The sequence below is a fragment of the Rattus norvegicus genome, chromosome 5 (assembly GCF_036323735.1).
Source record: "Rattus norvegicus strain BN/NHsdMcwi chromosome 5, GRCr8, whole genome shotgun sequence".
Classification (NCBI taxonomy): Eukaryota; Metazoa; Chordata; class Mammalia; order Rodentia; family Muridae; genus Rattus; species Rattus norvegicus.
In genome coordinates this window covers 120,605,684-120,625,594 of record NC_086023.1, presented here as the reverse complement: position 1 = coordinate 120,625,594, position 19,911 = coordinate 120,605,684, and the positions used below count along the sequence as shown (strand labels likewise).

The 19,911-nt window shown below is 43.6% G+C and overlaps 1 protein-coding gene across 1 annotated transcript in view; it reads right to left on the bottom strand.

Moving 5' to 3' along the window:
• The window catches only part of Cachd1 (cache domain containing 1), a 225,462-nt gene that overhangs the window by 127,091 nt on the left and 78,460 nt on the right, over window positions 1-19,911 (bottom strand). The window contains exon 2 of the mRNA NM_001191758.1: window positions 9,209-9,271. Within this exon, the coding sequence (NP_001178687.1) occupies window positions 9,209-9,271 (63 nt within the window). The remainder of the gene's footprint in view (window positions 1-9,208; window positions 9,272-19,911) is intronic.

Sequence of the window (19,911 nt, the reverse complement as noted above, 5' to 3'; positions counted from 1 at the left end):
ATATTCGCAGATACCTGCGTTTGACAAACGTTATATGTTTACAGATTCAGAAAGTTCAAAACAAGCAAACAAAAATACAATCACCACACCACAAAATCCCAAAGAGAATAAATGTAAAGACCGCTGTGTATAGCCAGTTATAATCAGTCCCTAAAAGAAAACAAACAAACAATAAATAAATAAATAAAATAAAGGAACACCTGGAGACTAACCAGAGAAATGAAAAATAAAACAAAAAACATACACAGCATAACAATTTCCTGATTCATATTTAGAAGTTAAGGCATCTGGGAAAGAGAAATATGCATCTAAAAACGTTAAAAGATAAAGGAGAAGGGAGATGGAGGGAGAGACAGCTTATCTGTGAGAGCCCTTGGTGCTCCCACAGAGGACCAGGATTCCCTTGCTAACCCCCAGGCTCAGCAGAATCTTTATCTCCAGCTCTCGGGGATCTGACGCTCATTTCTGGTCCCGTTGGGCATCTGCACACAAGTGGTATGTAATACTCACACTCAAGAACACACACTTACACATAAAATAAAATAAATATTTTTAAATGGAAAAAAAAAGTCAAACCAGAATTCAGTTTGAGTCAAAAACATCTAAGAGAAAAGAGGAGGTAGAGTATATGTCAGAAAAGCTATGAGAGTTTTGTTTCTGGGTATCTACAGTGTGGTAAACATTACAAGAAGTTCTCTGGACATCATCAGTTAGTGCCTTTAGAGAGAAATGAAGAGCACTGAACAGGTAAGTATGCAAGATAGACAGTTATGCTACGCCCTCCAGAGGTGTGGCATTCTCTGTGTAGCCCTGGCTGTCCTGGAACTTCCTCTATAGACCAGGCTGTACTTGAACTCAGAGACCCATTTGCCACTGCCTGTACAGAAAAGCACATTAACAACTGCAGAGACCACTGTGTTCCTTGGTAAATTCACCAAGACAGAACGGAATGGGGGATAAACCCCGAGTCTCAGTAAACTGACCAAAAATGAAATGTCATCTCCAGCCCTGAGAGGTATCTAAAGTTGATGCAGTTACTAAAAATGACATAAGATAAAATGAAAAATCCTAAGCAAGCAAATAACAAAAAATAAGCAGAAAAGGCAACCACAGATATAAGCCAAGCCCCTCTACATCTAGTCAAGAAGTAGAACAATCATGATTCTTTCCACAAAGAAAACTAGGCATTTACATGATACTAAAATGGGGCCTATCCAGCATTTAAACAAAGAAAGAGAGAGAGAGAGAGAGAGAGAGAGAGAGAGAGAGAGAGAGAGAGAGAGAGACAGACAGACAGACAGACAGACAGACAGAAAGAGGACATCAATGTTACTGCTTCAGAGAGTAAAAGAAGAAGGTGGTTTCCACAGCAGTCACGTATATTGAGTAAAAAAACTGAACCAGGGAAAAGGAGAGCAGGAGTCTTTTGAGCTGGGCCAGTGTGGTGGTGCACACATTTGATCAAACAATAGCAAAAACAATCCAGGGAGCGAGGCAGGCCGAGCTCCAAGGAAGGAGCATGCTCACAGCAAGGACACAACTGTGCTGTCCTGAAACCCACGGTAACCAAAACAGTCAATCATTAAGATAGAACAGGCTACAGACACGGCTCAGCAGTCAAGAGCATCTGCTGCTTTTGCAACAGGCCTAGGTTTGGTTCCCACATCACGCATGGCAGCTCATAACTGCCCAGAACCCAGTTCTAGGGGACCTGTCACTCTCTTCTGACTTTTACAGGAATACAACATACACACATGCAAGCAAAACACCCATACCCATGAAATAGAAATAAATATAGTTTCGAAAGATGAAAACCAATATTTTATATTCCTGTTAGCTATATAAATGAAGACCATGGAATTACCAACATGGCGGCCATGGGTGGCCTTGAATAGACCCATTTGTAGGACTAGGTAGTTGTCTTGATGGACTATGCTTCTAAGAATAAAACGGGACAGTAGGGACATGCTAAAGTGGAGTCAGGAAAGTGATCTTCTATAATTTTAATTCAGAAGAACAGGTTGTTTTCATCCAATGGGTGGGATCCTGAGTAGCCAAAATGGACTGGAGAAGGGGGAGAGGTGCCTGCAGATAGCCTTGCTCAATGTCAGGCCATTTCCACAGTTGCCCATTTAAAAGATCTCTGCAGCCCTCTAAGGCCACTGCTGCTAGCAACTCAACAGCTCCCAGGTTACTGATAATGAGGGATTATTTGCCACTTTGTTAAGTCTATCATTAATATAAGTAATTACAGAAGCAATGGGAGAAGGACTAGCCCCCAGGAAGGAGTCCAAGATGGCTCTGGCTCCCTTTGTTTCTTCTCCCCTGCCTTGTCCTTAGGGAGCCTGGTTTTGCTACTTTTGGGGCTACCTGCTCAAAAATTTGTTTTTCTTGATTCGGATTCAACCTCACATACTGCCCCTAATGTGTGCACACAGCTTGATGTCTTGAATCACTCAAACCGGGCATCTGTGGGAGGGGATCCATCTTTGTGGGGTGGAATTTTCTCTTTCTGAGGCTGTTGGCCACTGTCTTTTGGCAGAAAAATTGCATACAGCAAACTAATCAAAGACTTAAAACACACAGTTAAGCAATTTAGACCCAGGCTCTGAGGGTTAATGTAAAAGTAGTAATGGGTAAAAGCAGGAAAAATAGTAAGCCATGGAGAATTTTGCGGTAAGAGTCAAGAATCACAAAATGTTTTTTATTAGTGTTAATTACTTTGCTCCCTTAACCAAAGATATTAACAACACATTAGATTTCCTGCCAAGTTCCATGATATATGGAAATAAGAGCTGACTCTCAAGAAGATCTTATTAGCAAGAACAGACGGCCAGGACTCAGAGGCTCTAGTTTTCTTAAAGGAAAAAAAGATAGAGAATGTATAGCAGGATTTTAGACAGTAGATCATGATGTGTGTATGTGCACATGTGTGTACATGTGTGCACATGTGTGTGTGTGTGCATGCGCTCATGCACCCCAACTAAAATAAGCAGTTATTCTAAAGATTGTGGATTAAAATTGTGGGCAAAGGAGATAGGATGCAGCTCAGTTGGTAAATGCTTGCACAGCATGTATGAAGCCATGTGTTCAACTCCTAGTGCTGCAGGAACTGAGTGAGGTGGCATAGTCCTGTAAGGCTAGCACATAGGTGATGAAGGCAAAAGAATCATGTGTCCAAAATCATCACCAGCTACATGGCAACTTTGAGCTAACCCTGGGCTCTATGTGACCCTGTCTCCCCCTCCCCCCCCCCCCGGGGCTGGGACCGAACCCAGGACCTTGCGCTTCCTAGGCAAGCGCTCTACCACTGAGTCAAATCCCCAACCCCTTATGTGACCTTGTCTTAAGAAAATAAAACTTTGAGCTGGGTGGTCAAGAGTCTGCTTTGAATAATCAACCTACATTTTTCTTTCTCAAATATATCCTATCATCAATGATAATTGTCTTTATGATGCAGAGGACCGTGAGATTTGTGAAAACAGAACTGCTATGCACTGTGCCCTCAGAGTAAAGGTAGGAAATCCTGAGGGTGTGTGCAATGTCTGGAAACCCTGACCTCCACTCTGGATACAGGCCTGGATACTGAGGATGGAGGTAGCCTCAGGCTTGGCTATCGTGAGAAACTGCACAGGAAACCAATAAATGGAAATGAAAGGAGTGATGTTACCTCACCAGATCTTAACACTTGTTATAAAAGAACAATTGGGGGGCTAGAAGGATGGCTCAAAGATTTAGAGCACTCGTTCTTCTAGGGGACTCGAGTTCAATTCCCAGCATTCACATGGTGGCTCATAATTGTCTGTAATGCCAGCTCTAGGGGATCAGATGCCTCTTCTTGGTCACAAAGCACACTTGGGATACACAGGTGAAACACTCGTGCAAATAGAATATTTTTTTTAAAAAATCTTTTAAGTATAACCAGAGGCTGGAGAAATGGCTCACTGGTTAAGAATGAATACTGGCTGCTTCCACATTAGACCTGAGTCTGATTCCCAGCACCCATGTGAGGCAGCTTGCAACCATCTATAACTCCAGCTCCAGGGGGATCTGATGCTTCTGGCTTCTACGGGCACTACTCTGTCTGTCTGTCTGTCTGTCTGTCTGTCTGTCTGTCGTCTCTCTCTCTCTCTCTCTCTCTCTCTCTCTCTCTCTCTCTCTCTTTCTCTCTCTCTCACACACACACACACACACACACAACTGAACATGATAATTATGATATCAGCATAGTAACAGATTAGCAGCCAATAGAAGCAGATCAAACTTGCACACACTTAGAAATCATGACTAGTGGTCAATGGATACTGGTGGGATATTTGGAAATGTATATGTGGGGAAACCAAAGCCACTCAGTTTCAGATAGAGTGATAGAGGCAAGAGGAAAGCTTCTTGACCGACAGTAGAACAGCATGTGCCAGACCGTAGGCTCTCGGCATTCTATCCACCGTGAAGGTCCCAGGGATGGAACTCTAGCCATCAGGCATGGCAACAAGCACTTTCACCTACTGAGCTGCTTCAAAAACTGACTGGAAATTTTACTTTACAATTCAAAACAAAACGTGGGAGAAAATACGAAATCTAAAAACTCAAGGCACTATGAGCATGGCTATATTAAACCCAAGTAACAATTTAAATTTGGTCTCCAGCACTAATCAGACCGTGCTTTCATCCTTAGGTTGTGTGCAAGGTCTGGAGACCCTGAACCCTGACCTCCTACTCTGGATACAGGGCCAGCTGGGCAGAGAGCACAGATATGCAGTATCCTTCTCTGTACAGACTTCTCTTTGGATCAGGCTGATTTAGAGTACACAGTACAGTGTTTCTAAAATAACTCAGTAAATAATGCTGAAAAGGTATTCATGGACCTACCGCCTAACCCACCCCCCAAAAAAACACAAAACACTGATACAGTACCTTCATACCATGCATGAGATCCTGAGCTCCTAAATCTTGTGTACTATAAACATGCAAAAAGTCACTTCAAACAATTTATAAGATCCCCTTTTAGATACCTTAACCTGGCAAAAGACTAAAATTCAGAAACTACCAAGTATTGAAAAGGATACACCTCTTCAAATCTGCAACTCTGTCCTAGGAGAGTAACCCAAGCCCACCACTGTGAGGGCTGCTTGTCATTCTCCAGCATCCTCAAAGCTAGGCTTGAGACGCGGTTCTCCAGTAAGTGGACCAGTCTCCCCTGCCCTGCCCTGCTGTCCCTCAGGGCTGGGAAGCACAGACAGACAGAAGTACAACACACAGTCCTTCCCTCCAGCATTGAGATGCCAACGAAATAAAGTTCCGATGATTAAAGAAATTTAGCCTCTCCAAGCTACAAAACTCAACCCCATAACTGAAACAATCCAAACAAGACCTATTATAAAGAGGCCCGTGAGTGGTATGTTTGGCAAAGCCAAGGAACTAAAAATTATAACAAACCTGACGGCAGGCGCCATAGGCTCTCCTAAACAATGTAGGGAGCAAAAGCAACAAGATACAGGAATAAAGACAATACACTTAAGATTCACGCAAAGAACTAAACTAAAAATTAATTTGGGGGTGTGCAGGATAGACTTGACACAAGCTAGAGTCATCAGAGAGGAGGGAACCCCCGTTGGTAAAGATGCCTCCATGAGACCTTGCTGAAGGACATTTCTTAGTCTGTGATCATTAGGGGAGGGCCCAGCCCACTGTGGGCTGGGGTGCTGGGTTCTGTAAGGAAGCAGGCTGAGCAAGCCCTGGGGAACAAGCCAGTAAGCATCAGTCCTTTATGGCCTCTGCTCCTGCTCCTGCCTCCAGGTTCTGGCCCTGCTTCAGTTCCTGTCCTGACTTTTTTCCAAAAATGAACATCGATCTGAAAGAGTGAGCCAAATAAATCCTACCCTCTCCAACTTGCTTTATGGTCAAGCAATGACATTTTGTCACAGCAATAAAAACCTTAACTAAGAATAACAAGGTATTCTACTGAGGTGCAAGCCCTTTATCCCAATGCTAGGAGTCAGAGGCAGGCAAATTTCTGTGATGTTGAGACCGCCATGGTTATATAGTGAGCTTCTGACTAGCCGGGGTAATATAGTGAATAAGGTTACCTCTGAGAGAACCCTCAGGTAGGACATCTGTTTTGGTAGGTTGCTAGGTTGATGTCTTAGTTAGTGTTTTACTGCTATGGACAGACACCATGACCAAGGCAACTCTTTTGAAAACAACATTTAGGTGGGGCTGGCTTACAGGTTCAGAGGTTCAATCCAGTATCATCAAGGAGGGAGCATGATAGCATCCAGGCTGGCATAGTGTAGGTTGAGCTGAGAATTCTACATCTTCATCTGAAGGCTGCTAGCAGAATAGTGGCTTCCAGGCAGATAGGATGAGGGCCTTAAAGCCCACACCCACAGTGACACACCTACTCCAACAAGGCCACACCTTCTAATAGTGCAACTCCCTGGGCCGAGCATATACAAACCATCACAGTTGATATACTTATTTTAATATATTTCCTTAAAGCTTGTCAGTTATGTTACAAATAGTTTTGAATATTGGATACATTCTACTTTTTTGGAGGACAAAACTAGTTGCTAGAGATTACTTAATTAGTTACTAGTGCTCTGAAGTTCAAAGGAGATCCAAGTGTGAGTGACTATGGTGGAGAATGTTCAATAGAAGAGCAAACAGGCCGGGTGAACATGCTCCCCCAGAGTCTGTCCTGGGTATCATCTAGTCCCATGGGGATTACTTAAAAAATTAATCATTTTTACTATGGGCAGGGGGCGTGAGGGTGTGGTTTGTGTCATGGCACATGTGTGAAAGTTAGAAGATAATTCCGTAGCGTTGGTTTTCTCCTTTCACCTTTTAGGGGGTTATGGAGATCAAACTTAGATGGTCAGGCTAACAGTGCAAGTTCCCTTAGCTGCTGTGCTGTCTCAACAGCCGTTTGTGTAGTTCCTGATCAGGACTTTCTCTCTGGGATAAAAGGGGGAGAACTATAGGAGAACTGTCTCCGTGAGGGTATGAATTTTCAGTAAGTATGCAATTGCACACCTTTATCATTAATGAGATCATAGTGCTGAAATGATCAGGAAGTCATGATGTAGAAGGAAATTTTAGGGACTTGTATGTATTGAAGTTGAAACAATTACAATACAACTTTCTCCTGACCAGAGAGCCTCCTGATCATGAGACCCTCTTGCTTGGGTGCTTCTGGGAGGCAGAATGGGGAGGCTGGAGTAGTTACTGATAAGCACATCTTCGTTCAGCTTAGAAAAGAACAATTTGATGGTTGGGGAGATAGTGGGTGGAGCAGACGGGGAATTCTCTGTTGGGTGGGTTTTCCAAGTAAATACAGTTTAGCAGAAAAGTCTGTCTTGAGTGAAAAGCAGAAATAAAAATAAAAGTGGTCAAAAGAGCAGATAATGTGTTTTTGTCACACTGATTTTTGAAGACATATTCTCCCACTTCATAGTCTTGATAGTATAGGTGACTTGTTTGACCTCTTAAAGCCTCTAGTTCCTCCTCTTTGGTAGGACAGTCTGCTCCTGAAGCTTATCTGTCAAATACTAGCCATAATATCTTGAACCCCCCTCCCCCTCACACACAATGTTCTGTAAGTGCTCCTTCAGTTGCTATAATTCCTAACAATTATATTGAAGGCTTCCATGCTTGCTCATAGCTGGGTTAGCAATGACGTCAGCCCAAGAACACAAAACAGCTGCATGCTCAGAAACAGCCCATGTAGGATCTTGTATCTGTTACTTCAAGAAAAGAGGCTTCAAGTGATACCCCAGATCACATTCTTTAAAGGGTTATCAAATAGCGGTTGTCTCCCAAAAACGTCTCCTCTAACGAGCAGGCTCTGTGCAGAAATCGTAGTCCATAACAACTCGTCTAGATTCAATGATTCTGAAGTGCCTTCCGGCTCTTGGGAATAAGCATAAGTCAGGACTTAGGCAGATAAGACTCAGTGTGGCACACCACTACAGTGTCAAGCTATTCATCCTTAAGGATACCTAAACTAAGAAGGATGAGGCAAGCATCACCACATCACCACTTAAAAGTGACTAAAATTAAGGTCCCCACCTATGAACAGGAAATGCTGAACCTAGCCCACAGCACTCTATTGTAAATAAATAGCTAGCTTACAATAATAACTTCATCCCGATGCAAAGCCTTTCTTCTGAGAAAGCACTTTTAAAAGCTCGGATCAGGTCAAGCTGTCTCCATGAATAAAACAACAGAGGGAACTGGGCATTTGCATCATTATGCATTTTATTATGTTTGCCTTTTTATCCTGTGCAAGCCCTCGGCTGCATTCCGGTTTTTAGCATAGTTCTGGTTCTCTCTTTAGTTTCAAACCCAGCCTCAAGTTACTAGCCAACAGTCACATGCTGGAATGAAGTTGGTGGATTAACTGAAATTAAAGCCTCCACCCTTCTCAAGCACCGCTAATTATTTATGTTCAAGCTCACCGACACTGTGCTTTAACGCAGGAGGCAGCTCGCTCGATGGTCGATATAAACAAACAGAATCTGGCCTTTTAAGTATCTTGACTGCACAGAGCTCTGAAAGAGGAAGGGGCGGGGGCGAGGGCGGTGTGTGTGTGTGTGTGTGTGTGTGTGTGTGTGTGTGTGTGTGTGTGTGTGTGTATGTGTGTGTGTGTGTGTGTGTATTCTAGAAAGAGGGAGGCTAAAAAAGCATCATGGGGCAGCGGGGCAGAGGCTTCGATGCCAGAACTTTCCACCAAGATGACTGACTGCACATTGTTCTCATCTGTCTGACTACTTCATTATCAGAACTTCACGAGGCAGATATTAGGATTTTCTTACACAAACGGCAAATGAACTGTGGGCTAAAAGGGGCGTGGGAGACTGTTTTCTATTGTGACCAAAGAGGACATGCGGATGGATGCCAGACTGGAGAACGTGGAGTCTGATTCCCAAGCCCAGGTGCTTATTTTCTGCATTAGACAAAACATTATTTTTAGATTTGGGGAACTCAAAGATATTCATAACAAAAGGGAGATACATCAGGAATAGTTATGAACCATCAGCAAGTTCTTAGCACCTGAATGTAAGGGTGTCACCCTCCTGCAGGAAGACTCCTTGGTACAAGTAGGATAGGTTAGAGGTCAACCTCGAGTGGGGGCTACTGGGAAGGAGCAGGGAAGCCCTGTGGAAAGGCAAGGCAAAGTCTGGGCACGCTGTGTCTCACACCTCCTTACCTGCTGAACTTCGCTCTCTCCGTTTGAGATCTTCTCTGTGTAAACCAAGGAGTTGAAGATCCTCTGCAACAAAAGAGAAAAGTGGACATGAGATTTTTCTAAGAATCACTTTCTGTATGTGTGTGAATGATTTGTTGTATACAACATAGATTCGAATAGGAAAAAAATTTTAATTAAAAGACTGTGATTTTTGCAGAGAGAAACCCAAATATCAGCCAAAGTCAATCACGCTTATTTATTTAAGCATTAAGCAGGCACTATAGTGAAATAAACCAGATGTTACACTATATTTTTCATTTTCAAAAATACATTTAATTACAGACTTCCGGAGCCCATGCCATTTTATCTGGCTGCCACAGTCTGACGAAGTTGTGTTTCTCATTTAAATCCTGCACTCCCTGAATGCTGTAATTGTTTACAGACCTTAAAATCTAATGTAATAAAAACTCTTTGAAAAGAATTCCTTCCGTGTTCTCTCATGTCCCCATCCAGCCGGTACATACTCCGGATTATCTATCACCTTCATTACTCAAACACTCCCTCGGGAGAGTATCAAAGATACTTGCCAAATACGTGTGGCCTCAAGAGAAGATGCCGATTTTACGCCAGGAAAAATACCAGGCCAGGCCGTGGCACATTGGTGGCACATCAGCACACAAATTCTTCTGCAGGTCCCTGCCTAGCTCAGCCCACATCTCCTCCGCCACACACCCTGAAGTTAAAATCTCTCTGCAGACTTGAGACTCGGCTAGAATATGTAACAAAGTAGAACAGGAGAAACCAGGCTGTGCACTCCGTAAGGGTTGGGGGAGGGGCGCGGCGTGGGCAGCACCATCGTGGTTTGTCTTAAAGCTTTAAAGGTGCCGAGGAACTCTCTAGATGAATCAGGAATCAGACCTGAAGACGTCAGCCAACGTTTTGTTTCTCCTCTCTCTCCTGCTGCCAAGCATTTGTCAGCATCTGGGAAAGGATCCCAGACAGCCCAGCACACCTGTGTGGCTGTGGCGAGAAGAAACGCCAAGTTCATCAAGCCGGGTGCACCCAGAGTGGAGATGAAGGGAGGACACACGGCAGGGGGTAGCGGGGGGGAGGGTAGGCGGGGGCAGAGGGTGGAGAAAGCAAACACACTGGAGGACCGCGGTGGAATTACAGCTTTGAAAATCATAATTATGAATCATCACGGCACCACCCATCGTTCCCCATGTGCCAGGCTCATTCATTCAGAGGATCCTGCCTCTTCCCATTTAAAATAACCCTACAAGAGAAATGTTTTCCTTTATAACTTAATTGTGTTAGTTTAGTTTATTTATTTATTCCCTCTCATTTCCTTGTCTCTCTGTCTCTGTGTGTGTCTGTCTGTCTCTCTCTCTTTCAGGAGTTAGTTCTCTCCTTCTAGCACGTCGATCCCAGTAATGGAACTCCAGATTTGGCAGTTACACACAGAGCCATCTTACCAGCCCACGAATGTTTCCGTGACTGGCTTGCAGAAGTGCTCATGACAACAGCAACACTGGTTAAGCTCTGTGAGGTGCTTACTCCGAGATAATGATGCGAGCATGTTGTAGTTGCTTGGTGTGTTTCTGTCTGGCAATCATTTGTTTCTTAAGATGGGGGTTTCACTGTATATTCAAGAACTTAGCACATAGACTAGGCTGGCCTTGACCTGTGCCATTGCTTCTCTTGCCTCAGCCTCTCTAGTACTCTTTTATGTCCAACTTAAATGGGTTTTATAAAGCACCTTTCTGAAACACCTTCCTGACAGACACTATTTTTTAAATATATATATGTATACATATACACACACATATATATATGTATGTATGTATGTATGTATGTATGCCTGTGTGACGGTATATAGATCTGAGTGCAAGGGTTCTTGGAGCTCAGGTGTTACTCACAAGCCCAGGTCTTGACTGACAAGCAATTATGAGGCCCCTGGCGTGAATTCTGGGAAACAAACCCAGGTCTTCTGTACAAATGGGTCCAGTACTCTTAAGGGCTGAGTCATCTCTCCAGCCCTGACAGACACTATTATTATACCAATAGATAGACACAGAATCCTAGAGCAATGCACTCATAGAGTCTTCATGTGCCTATTTCTTAAATAACTAATAAAGATGAAAACCCAAGAGCTTAGAAAGTTGACCAAAATCACTCAGGGCAAGGCTAGAATTTGAAGCCAAGGAGTGTGGCTTCAGAACTGATACTCCTGACACTGTGTCTTGTTAAGATGTGCTACCTGGTTACATATTGCATAACAAATTTGTAACCATGATATATCATGTCTGTGACTTAACTGACAGCAAACCCTAAACTAGAACTAGTGCTCATTTACAGCACTCATTAATCCACTAATCAGTCGTGATTTGCACATACCAATTCTGTTCCAGATCTCACAGGTGGCCATTTTATAATCAAGGTGCTTAAGGATTCTGAACCCTAAAACACATCTCATTTGTGAAATGGAATTAAGGGGTTGTGGTGTTGCCTAGTAACAGAGTACCTGCCTAGCATGAGCCCTAGATTGCATCTACATGCCCCTGGGAGAGAAAGTGGGACAATGGGACAGGTGTGTGTCTGTGTGTGTGTTGGAGGGGGTTAGGGGCCAGATGTAAGCCCATGAGGCTCATCCCTGCAGCTCTAAGTTCCCAGTTCTCTAGAGCCTAATCCAAACATCTTCATTCACTTTGAGCCCAGAATATATTCTAGACTTTTCTATAATGTCCTTTTCAAAAAGATGGTCAGTTAATTTTCATTAAAAACGAACCTAACGGAAGCCGTGGTTCCAGGTCTTGGTGATGTGCCCACTGTCTTCCTCTAGCATAGCAGGGATGCCGCAGTGGGAGGCTCCAAGGAGGTTGATCAGATTACTGTGCTCAAGGCAACACTTACAATGGCCAAGTGTGGTGTTCCTTAAGAAAGCTTAAGAGGAAAGAGTATCGCTCAACAGTTCTAAGGACTTCAAGGCTAGTCCACAAGGTTACTTCAATTTCTATCAAGCTTCGGATTTTAATAACAATGGGACTAGGTGGTATTTGGTGGAGCAGAATCAAGACAGGGTTTCTCTGAGTAGCCCTATTTGTCCTGGAACTTACTTTGTAGACCAGACTGGCCTTGAACTCAGATCTGCCTGTCTCTGCCTTCCAAGTGCTGGGATTAAAGGGATGTGCCACTATTGCCTACAGGGCTAGTATTTTTATGTAGTTCATTCTTTGACTTGCAAAGATTTCTACATTGTCTGTACCTAACAAATTTAGGTTGATAAGAAAAAAAAATGGGCTGGAGGGATGGCTCAGCGGTTAAGAGCACCGACTGCTCTTCCAGAGGTCCTGAGTTCAATTCCCAGCAACCACATGGTGGCTCACAACCATCTGTAATGGGATCCGATGCCCTCTTATGGTGTGTCTGAAGACAGTGACAGTGTACTCACAAGGAAAAAAAAAAAACTCACCAGACCTAGGTGTATGTATAGTGATTCGGTGGACTCTGAATTGAGCACACTACTCTAGCCACCACAGCATTGAATGACAGGCTTAGCATCCAAAGTCAGCAGTTTTCACATCTTTCCCCTGGTGCCAACATTGAGAGCATGGCTTAAAACATCAGTGAAAGGCCAGAGGAACATATACAAGTTACAACTGGTACAAAATTTAAAAGTGGTCTTTCACGTGTGCATTAAAAAAAAATCACATGATACAGAATAATTATCATCAAATTCTAAAAGAGCTCATGCTGGGAGGAGGAGGAACTATGCTGTTATGGGGGCGGAGCTAGCAGCTGGGGGGTGGGGCTATGCTGTAGGTATGGGGCGGAGCTATGCTGTAGGTGTGGGAGCTGAGTGATGCTGTAGCAGTAGGGGAGAGGGTTGTGCTCTAGCTGGACGGTGGGGGTAAAAAAAGAATGTGCTCAGCTCCCCAAAGCTTAGAATTTTTATGGGTTATATTTTCACATCAATTACTACACTTAGTCTTCATAATTGCTTGTGTAGGCAGGGCAGGTATTTTACAGATTTGAAAACTACAGCATGAAAGTTCGGAACTATGTCCCCGGTGAAAACTTGAGGTGCTGAAGCCGGAACCTAGGTCTTGAATTAAATACAAGCTGTGCTGTTAGCTGAGCTATCAAACGAACTTTGTTCATAGCACCTCACTGTTTAGGATGGGCTAGGAACCCTCTATTGAACCTGGACCTGGGGAAAGGGTGGCGAAAATTTGATCTTTTCTTGCTTTATTTCAAGCAAGGTGTAAAAATTTGAGAACAATCAGAGTCCCAGACAGTAACTTTTTCTTTCTTTATTTGTTTTTTACACTTTGTACTGCTTATATGAAATTGCAGAAAAAAACAAAATATTACTTTGGTTTTGTGTGTGTGTGTGTGTGTGTGTGTGTGTGTGTGTGTGTGTGTGTTGTGCGGGTGTGTGTATGTGGGATCACGTGAATTCAAAAGTATGGAACCTAGCTGACATTTTGATGACTTTGAGATGAATGTTTCTTGGCTATTAGAGGACCAGAAAGATTAGAGAACTAGAAAAAACTACATTGTTTCTTGGCTATTAGTGAATGTGGAAAGGAAGTGTCTCCCTAGAACGTAAAACGGATGAGTATTCTCGACAGGTCAGAACCTTCATTCTAGCCTTTGCCCAAGTCACTTAAGGTAACAAATTGGGAGGGGGAATTAGGAGGTAGAGCCACTGTTCTGTACTCTAAATCATTACTTTCCCTGAACCTAGCTTCCTTGGGAATCAAAGGAATTCCAGAAATTTTCATTGGGTTTTGTTTTTGTTTGGCTTGGTTTGGTTTTTTGAGACGGGGTTTCTCTGTGTAGCCTTGACTGCCCTGGAACTCAACTCTCTAGACCAGGCTGGCTCCAAACTCAGAGATCCGCCTGCCTCTGTCTCCCAAGTGCTGGGATAAAAGGCGTGCGACACCATGCCTGACTCATGAACTCTTAGTTTGACCACCATCCTAAGGAGCAAAAATCCTCCTCACTTCAGAAAGCCCTGGTAGTGAAGTTCAAAGACACTAACTTCCCGAACTCTCTCATTACTCATCCCTGTTATGGAGCGTTCAACTACTAAAAGTGAAAATATCTTTTAATAGGTATGGAGACTTAAAGTTATTTTTAAATAAAAACATTTCACTGAATCCCCATTACTAAATTTATTTCCATAACTAAAAGAGAACAATAAAAAGTCTTATTTTGCTCACAGGATCTGCATTGATGCACATGTTGGAAGCCATGTCATCTAAAGCCAAGCACATATTTGTCCTATGACCCAACAACTCCCATCCTTGGCAGACACCTGACAGAAACCTGGCTATGTACTCACTAAGGCAAGGATAGGGATGTGCAGAGGGGCAGCATTTCCGACAGCTCAAACCCGGAAGAAGCAATGCACATGCTGACCCACACAGGAACTGAGTTGATGTCTGCACCGGGGGAACTGTGAGAATGAGTGCACACTGCAGCAGCAAAGCTCACAGGATTCCTGCAAACACTGAGGGGAAGAAGCGTCAAAGCTTCATGCTGGCATATGTCAGAGTATAACTGCATTCGTGCCACAGCAAAAACAGGCCAAACCAAATCTGTCCTGTAAGAGTCTGGATAGTGGATATCTTTCCTGGAGAATAAATAGAACAGGAAATTGCAGAAACTTCTGGGATGCCATAATGTTCTTCTTAATGTGCTGTCCTTTTTAAATGCATTTGTATGTGCGCAAGTGCTTGTGTGTAGGTAAGGGTGCATATATACACACATGTGTTGAAGCCAGAGGACGATCTCAGGTGCCAATCCCAGAAGCATCATCCGTCTCTTTTAAGGACAGGCTCTCCAGGGATTGGAGCTCATCAATTAGGCTAGGCTGGCAATCAAGACCCAGGGATCTCCTGTCTTCACTGCTAGCACGCAAGTTACAAGCTAGGACCGGCATTCCTGGCTTTTCACATGGGTGCTGCGGACATAGCTCAGGCTCTCCTGCTTGTGAATCAATCACTGAGCTGACTAGGGTAACAACTCAGCCCTTAAGCCGTGCTCTTCTTTCCAGTATGTACTTGAGCAAATTTATGCTTGGCATGCATTCTAGACAGTCTCTTTGAAATACACCCAGCCCAAATGTTCTCAGATGCATTCAAAACTGACTTAGAAAAGGAGGAGTGTTTATTGGACTGTAATAAATAGTTAACAAGAAAAACATAAATCCAATTCCTTATTTAGATGATCCTGGGCTGTCCCAAGAGGCACCTCACAATTCACAGACTAAGTCTCCCGAGCCTTCCTTGATGCTCTGTATAAATTATACCCACACATTTTAAGCATGTAATAATTCTCAATTCTGTTTTTAATGATTCTTCATTCTTCAGATTTTTCACCCAATGTACTGTATCAGACTGAATTTTCTGCACTAAAAAAAGGGTATCTTTACCTGAGTTTCATTGGGCTCAGATATTCTAAACTTAACACAATTTAATATAATCTGCCATTCGTACATTCTGTTCTTCAGCGCTGCCTGACTCTTTCCTTCTCCCTTAAAAGATGTTCCAGTCAAGGTTAAAAACAAAATTAGAGCAGCACAATTGAATACAGTTCCTCCTACCATTTGTCAAAGTTCACTCCCTTTTCCCACCCTCCACAGCGAGCTGCAGTCTGGTCCTTCTCTGGTCAGCTCTGGAATCTACTGATGCCCACTTTTAACGCAGTCTCCCCCCCACCCCACGCACCACCAACCCACCAACCCCACCAACCCTGCCAACCCTTCTATTGTACTAAGCTTAACAGATGGCAAGAGAACTTGTTTGGAACAGGAAGAATTACAAGTGTGTTCAATAAGACGGTCAGTCCAGACAGAAGGCCCCGCCTTTACTCCACTACCTGCCTTGCCAAAATTCAACAAGACGCCTAAGTGAAAGCGACAGCACAATACCACAGTGAAGGACGAAATACACCAACGAGCCTAACGGGATGCTGTGGGTCTCCTTCCCTGCTCTTGGCTAAGAAACTAAGGAGTGCGTTTCTACTGCAAAGCTGCTTCTCCTGCTGTTCCATGGGCCTCTGTGGCCAGTCCGTATGGCTGGCTGTTCCCTCACAGCCTCGTCCAGCTCTGGCTCCATTGCTGTGATTCTGGGGATTGTGGACGAAGGCGGGGGAAATAAAGACGAACGTTGTTATCTCAGCAAGCTGACCACCGGGAACCACTCTGAAGCACCAGCACCACCATTTACAGGGATTCTAAAAGCTCGAGAAAATGAATCAGTGGTAATTCCACTGAAGTGTTCTGGGGGAAATGAAGCATATGCCTATCCCGTGAATAATCCTTTACCCGATTTGGGTCCCTTCCACTCGGATTTTGGCCAGACTGTTTAAGCTCACACTGTTACACACCTGGAAGGCTTAGGAGAAAGGCCTTTCTCAGAGGAGCCTGATCATTCTGAGCTCTGCCACAAAACAGCCTTTCTCATTAATCCCCGAACTTGCTCATTCTGGGCAAGAGATTCAAAAGTTTTCTGAGGGTATTGGAAGGTTAGCCCCTAAAATACAACTTTTAAGTAAACAAAACATCCAACAAAGGACAAAGGCATGGAGCTGTTCAAAGCATGGTTTATAATAACTTGTTACTATTAGTATTTTTAGAATAGTGTTTAAATAAATAGTGGTGTTCTGTGTGTGTAGGTGTGCTACGGACAATGTTATGATCTATATGACAAGGGACCATAGTGCATTCCGGTATCTCATAAAACATAATATCAAAACATTCACAACATTTACCACAGCCTTTCAAGGTGATGACAGCTGGAAAGAGAAACTGCTCATGGTCTCCAAGTTTCGACTCTTATCTTTTGCCAGAAGCCAAAAATTCCTTGGTTCTGTCCTGGCTAGAAGCCAAGAACGCCAGAAGGGGACTGTGGCTCGGCTCTGACTTCTTGTTACCGTTCTCCTTTTATGCCACCTAGATGAAAACCACCACCTGGGATGTGCAAGGACATGATCATGTCTGAGAGGTATGTGGACATCCTGGGGGTGGGCCAATGAGACCGATAAGTTCACCCCTCTTTGTCTCACCCCACTTTCTGATATAAGTCTCAACAAAACCCCTTGACTAACAACTTGATGGAAGCCTGTCTCCTGGGATCCATTCTGTACAAAAATTCTACTGCTCCTTGTCTCTTAAATGCTCACCTATAATATCACAATAAGGCTCCATTCTAAGTGCACCTTCCTGTTGTCCGTGAATTTATTCTAGGAGTCCAGGAGACAAAGGGCTGGGAAGCCATTTATTTGGGGGGGCTCTGGTATCTATCTGCTTTGTCCGGTACTCTAGCTCCCTAAATCACGCTACCCTGCAGCGAGAAAGTCTTTGCCATTCAAGGGCCCCAGCTTTCCCCCCATAGCGTTACTGTTTCCTTGTTTTATAGATGAGGAAACTAAGGTTCAGAGGTTTAACTTGCCTCAAATCCAGCTTCGAAGCAAGACTTATTCCAAAGTGCGTGTGAAAGAGATGACTTGTGTCAAACAGGGACACTGAGCAAAAGAGAGCTGAGCTTGCCTGCAAGTAGTCAATTTAAATATATTTTCTGTTCTACCCCTCTCCCTCCCAGGTTGCCTTTGTAACCAAGAATCAATCTCTCTCTCTCTCTCTCTCTCTCTCTCTCTCTCTCTCTCTCTCTCTCTCTCTCACACACACACACACACACACACACACACACACACACACACTGAGATTCAACCAGAACACACACTAGATAGACAGATAAATAGATAGATAGACAGACAGACAGATATCATCTGCACATGGTAAGAGCTTGGGTAGGAGAAAATAAAATGTGGGGGTTCACACCTCACCCTTGCCATAAAAACTAGATACTAAACACCATAGAGCCTGGAGGCAGACAAGGCTGTCCTAGTTTCATAACAAAGAAGAAAGCTTAGTTACAGAAAGCTGTTGGAGGAAGAAGCTTGCACTGGAGAATTTAAAAGAAATGAATGACACAACAGAAGACCTTACACCAACCAATTACAACCCAGGTCCAGCCCTACACCAGCCAATTACAGCCCAGGTCCAGCCTACACCAACCAATTACAGCCCAGGTCCAGGTCCGTCCCCACAGACTTCTTTGTTTTGTTTCAAAAGCTGCTGTGAACAAGGATAATGACTAACCCTTGAATGATGCTTACAGACTCTCAGGTGCTGGCACCTTACATAAATGAACTCTTCTAGCTCAAAATGAAAATGTCATAAGCACAAAGGAAGATATAGTTAATGTAACAAAAGTTATATTTTACTATGCTAAGGGTCCTCACACAATGTCCACACTCTAAATCCCTAACCATGATCCTTCAGTCTATATCCCTAAGACTGCTCGCCTGTCCAGTCTCTGACAGAGGTTTCTGAATTGAGCGTCAGAACCCTGGAGGAGGCTCTCTAGTCACAGGCCACATCAAGGTGGCCTCTCTCCAGAAATGCAGAGCAGAGCATTGCTCTTGGTCTCTGCTTATGTATTGCCCAGTGGGTGTCAGGGGGTTCTGGAACTGTGTCTGGTTATCTTGAGTGAGTGATGTTGATGGGTCCTGGTTATGAGGTGCAGTCTTGGGTGTGGCAGGGTTCCTGGTGAAGCTGTTTTTACCCGTCTAAAAGGTATGTTTCACTATGCTTGCCACATGGGACACTGAAGGCATTGCTAATGCGCTGTGCTCATCACCGTGTTAACACTTGTCATACTATCAATCCACCCTGTTGTATGTAACCTTTTTGAAAGATTAGGGGTATTCTCTTACTGCCAGTTATTCTACGATAGCTGTAAAGCAATCTTAGTAGATATCTACCCACTGAAGCCCACAGACTCTCAGTGGAATGGGGAGGTAACAGTGAGTTCTCCCTTCCATACCAATTCCGTAGCAGAGCTACAATTAAAGTAACATGTTTCCTATAGGAAACCTGAAAATACTTAAAGGAGAAAGAAAGAAATCTGTTTGACTGCCCAGGGGAAACTAGTGTTGTTTAAATTTTACTTCATTTCCTTCCAGACTTCTTGAGTGTCTAGCTCCAAGCCTTATTGTAATTCTCTAGAAATTAGTTTAGGCCCCAACTCCCGGCCACACTACATTACACATGGTAAGTATAAATGATTCGTGTCTCTGTTAAACTAGTGTATTAAGCCATATAGTTGGCTATTGTATTTTAGTTGTTTGCTCAACCAGCTAGCAAAAAGGTATCCTTTTAATCCTTGAGATTAAAAACACAAAATACCAAAAAAACAAACAGAAACAACAAAACCAAAAACAACCAAAAAAACCCCAAAATCTCCCATTCTCTCAAAAGTCTGTTAACTCTCTGGGCAGTCTCTCAACATAATACTTGAACCTCAATTTTCTCTCTTCCCAGTTCCTCAAGGCTCAGCTATATCACACACACACACACACACACACACACACACACACACACACACGCACGCACGCACGCACGCACGCACGCACGCACGCACGCACACACACACACCACCACCACCACCACCACCACCACCAATGGTGAACCACACAAATTGTGAGTTCCTTGATCTGATGGCCTTTCACTTTCACACCCTTCAAACCAAACTCTTCTCTGAATAGTAAAGTACATGGGTGAGTCTCAAGTTGGTGACAAGTGTCACCTTCACAAAGGACTGCCTCTTTGGGGTTACTCTATCCCTCAAAAGGTATTACAGGGAGAAAGA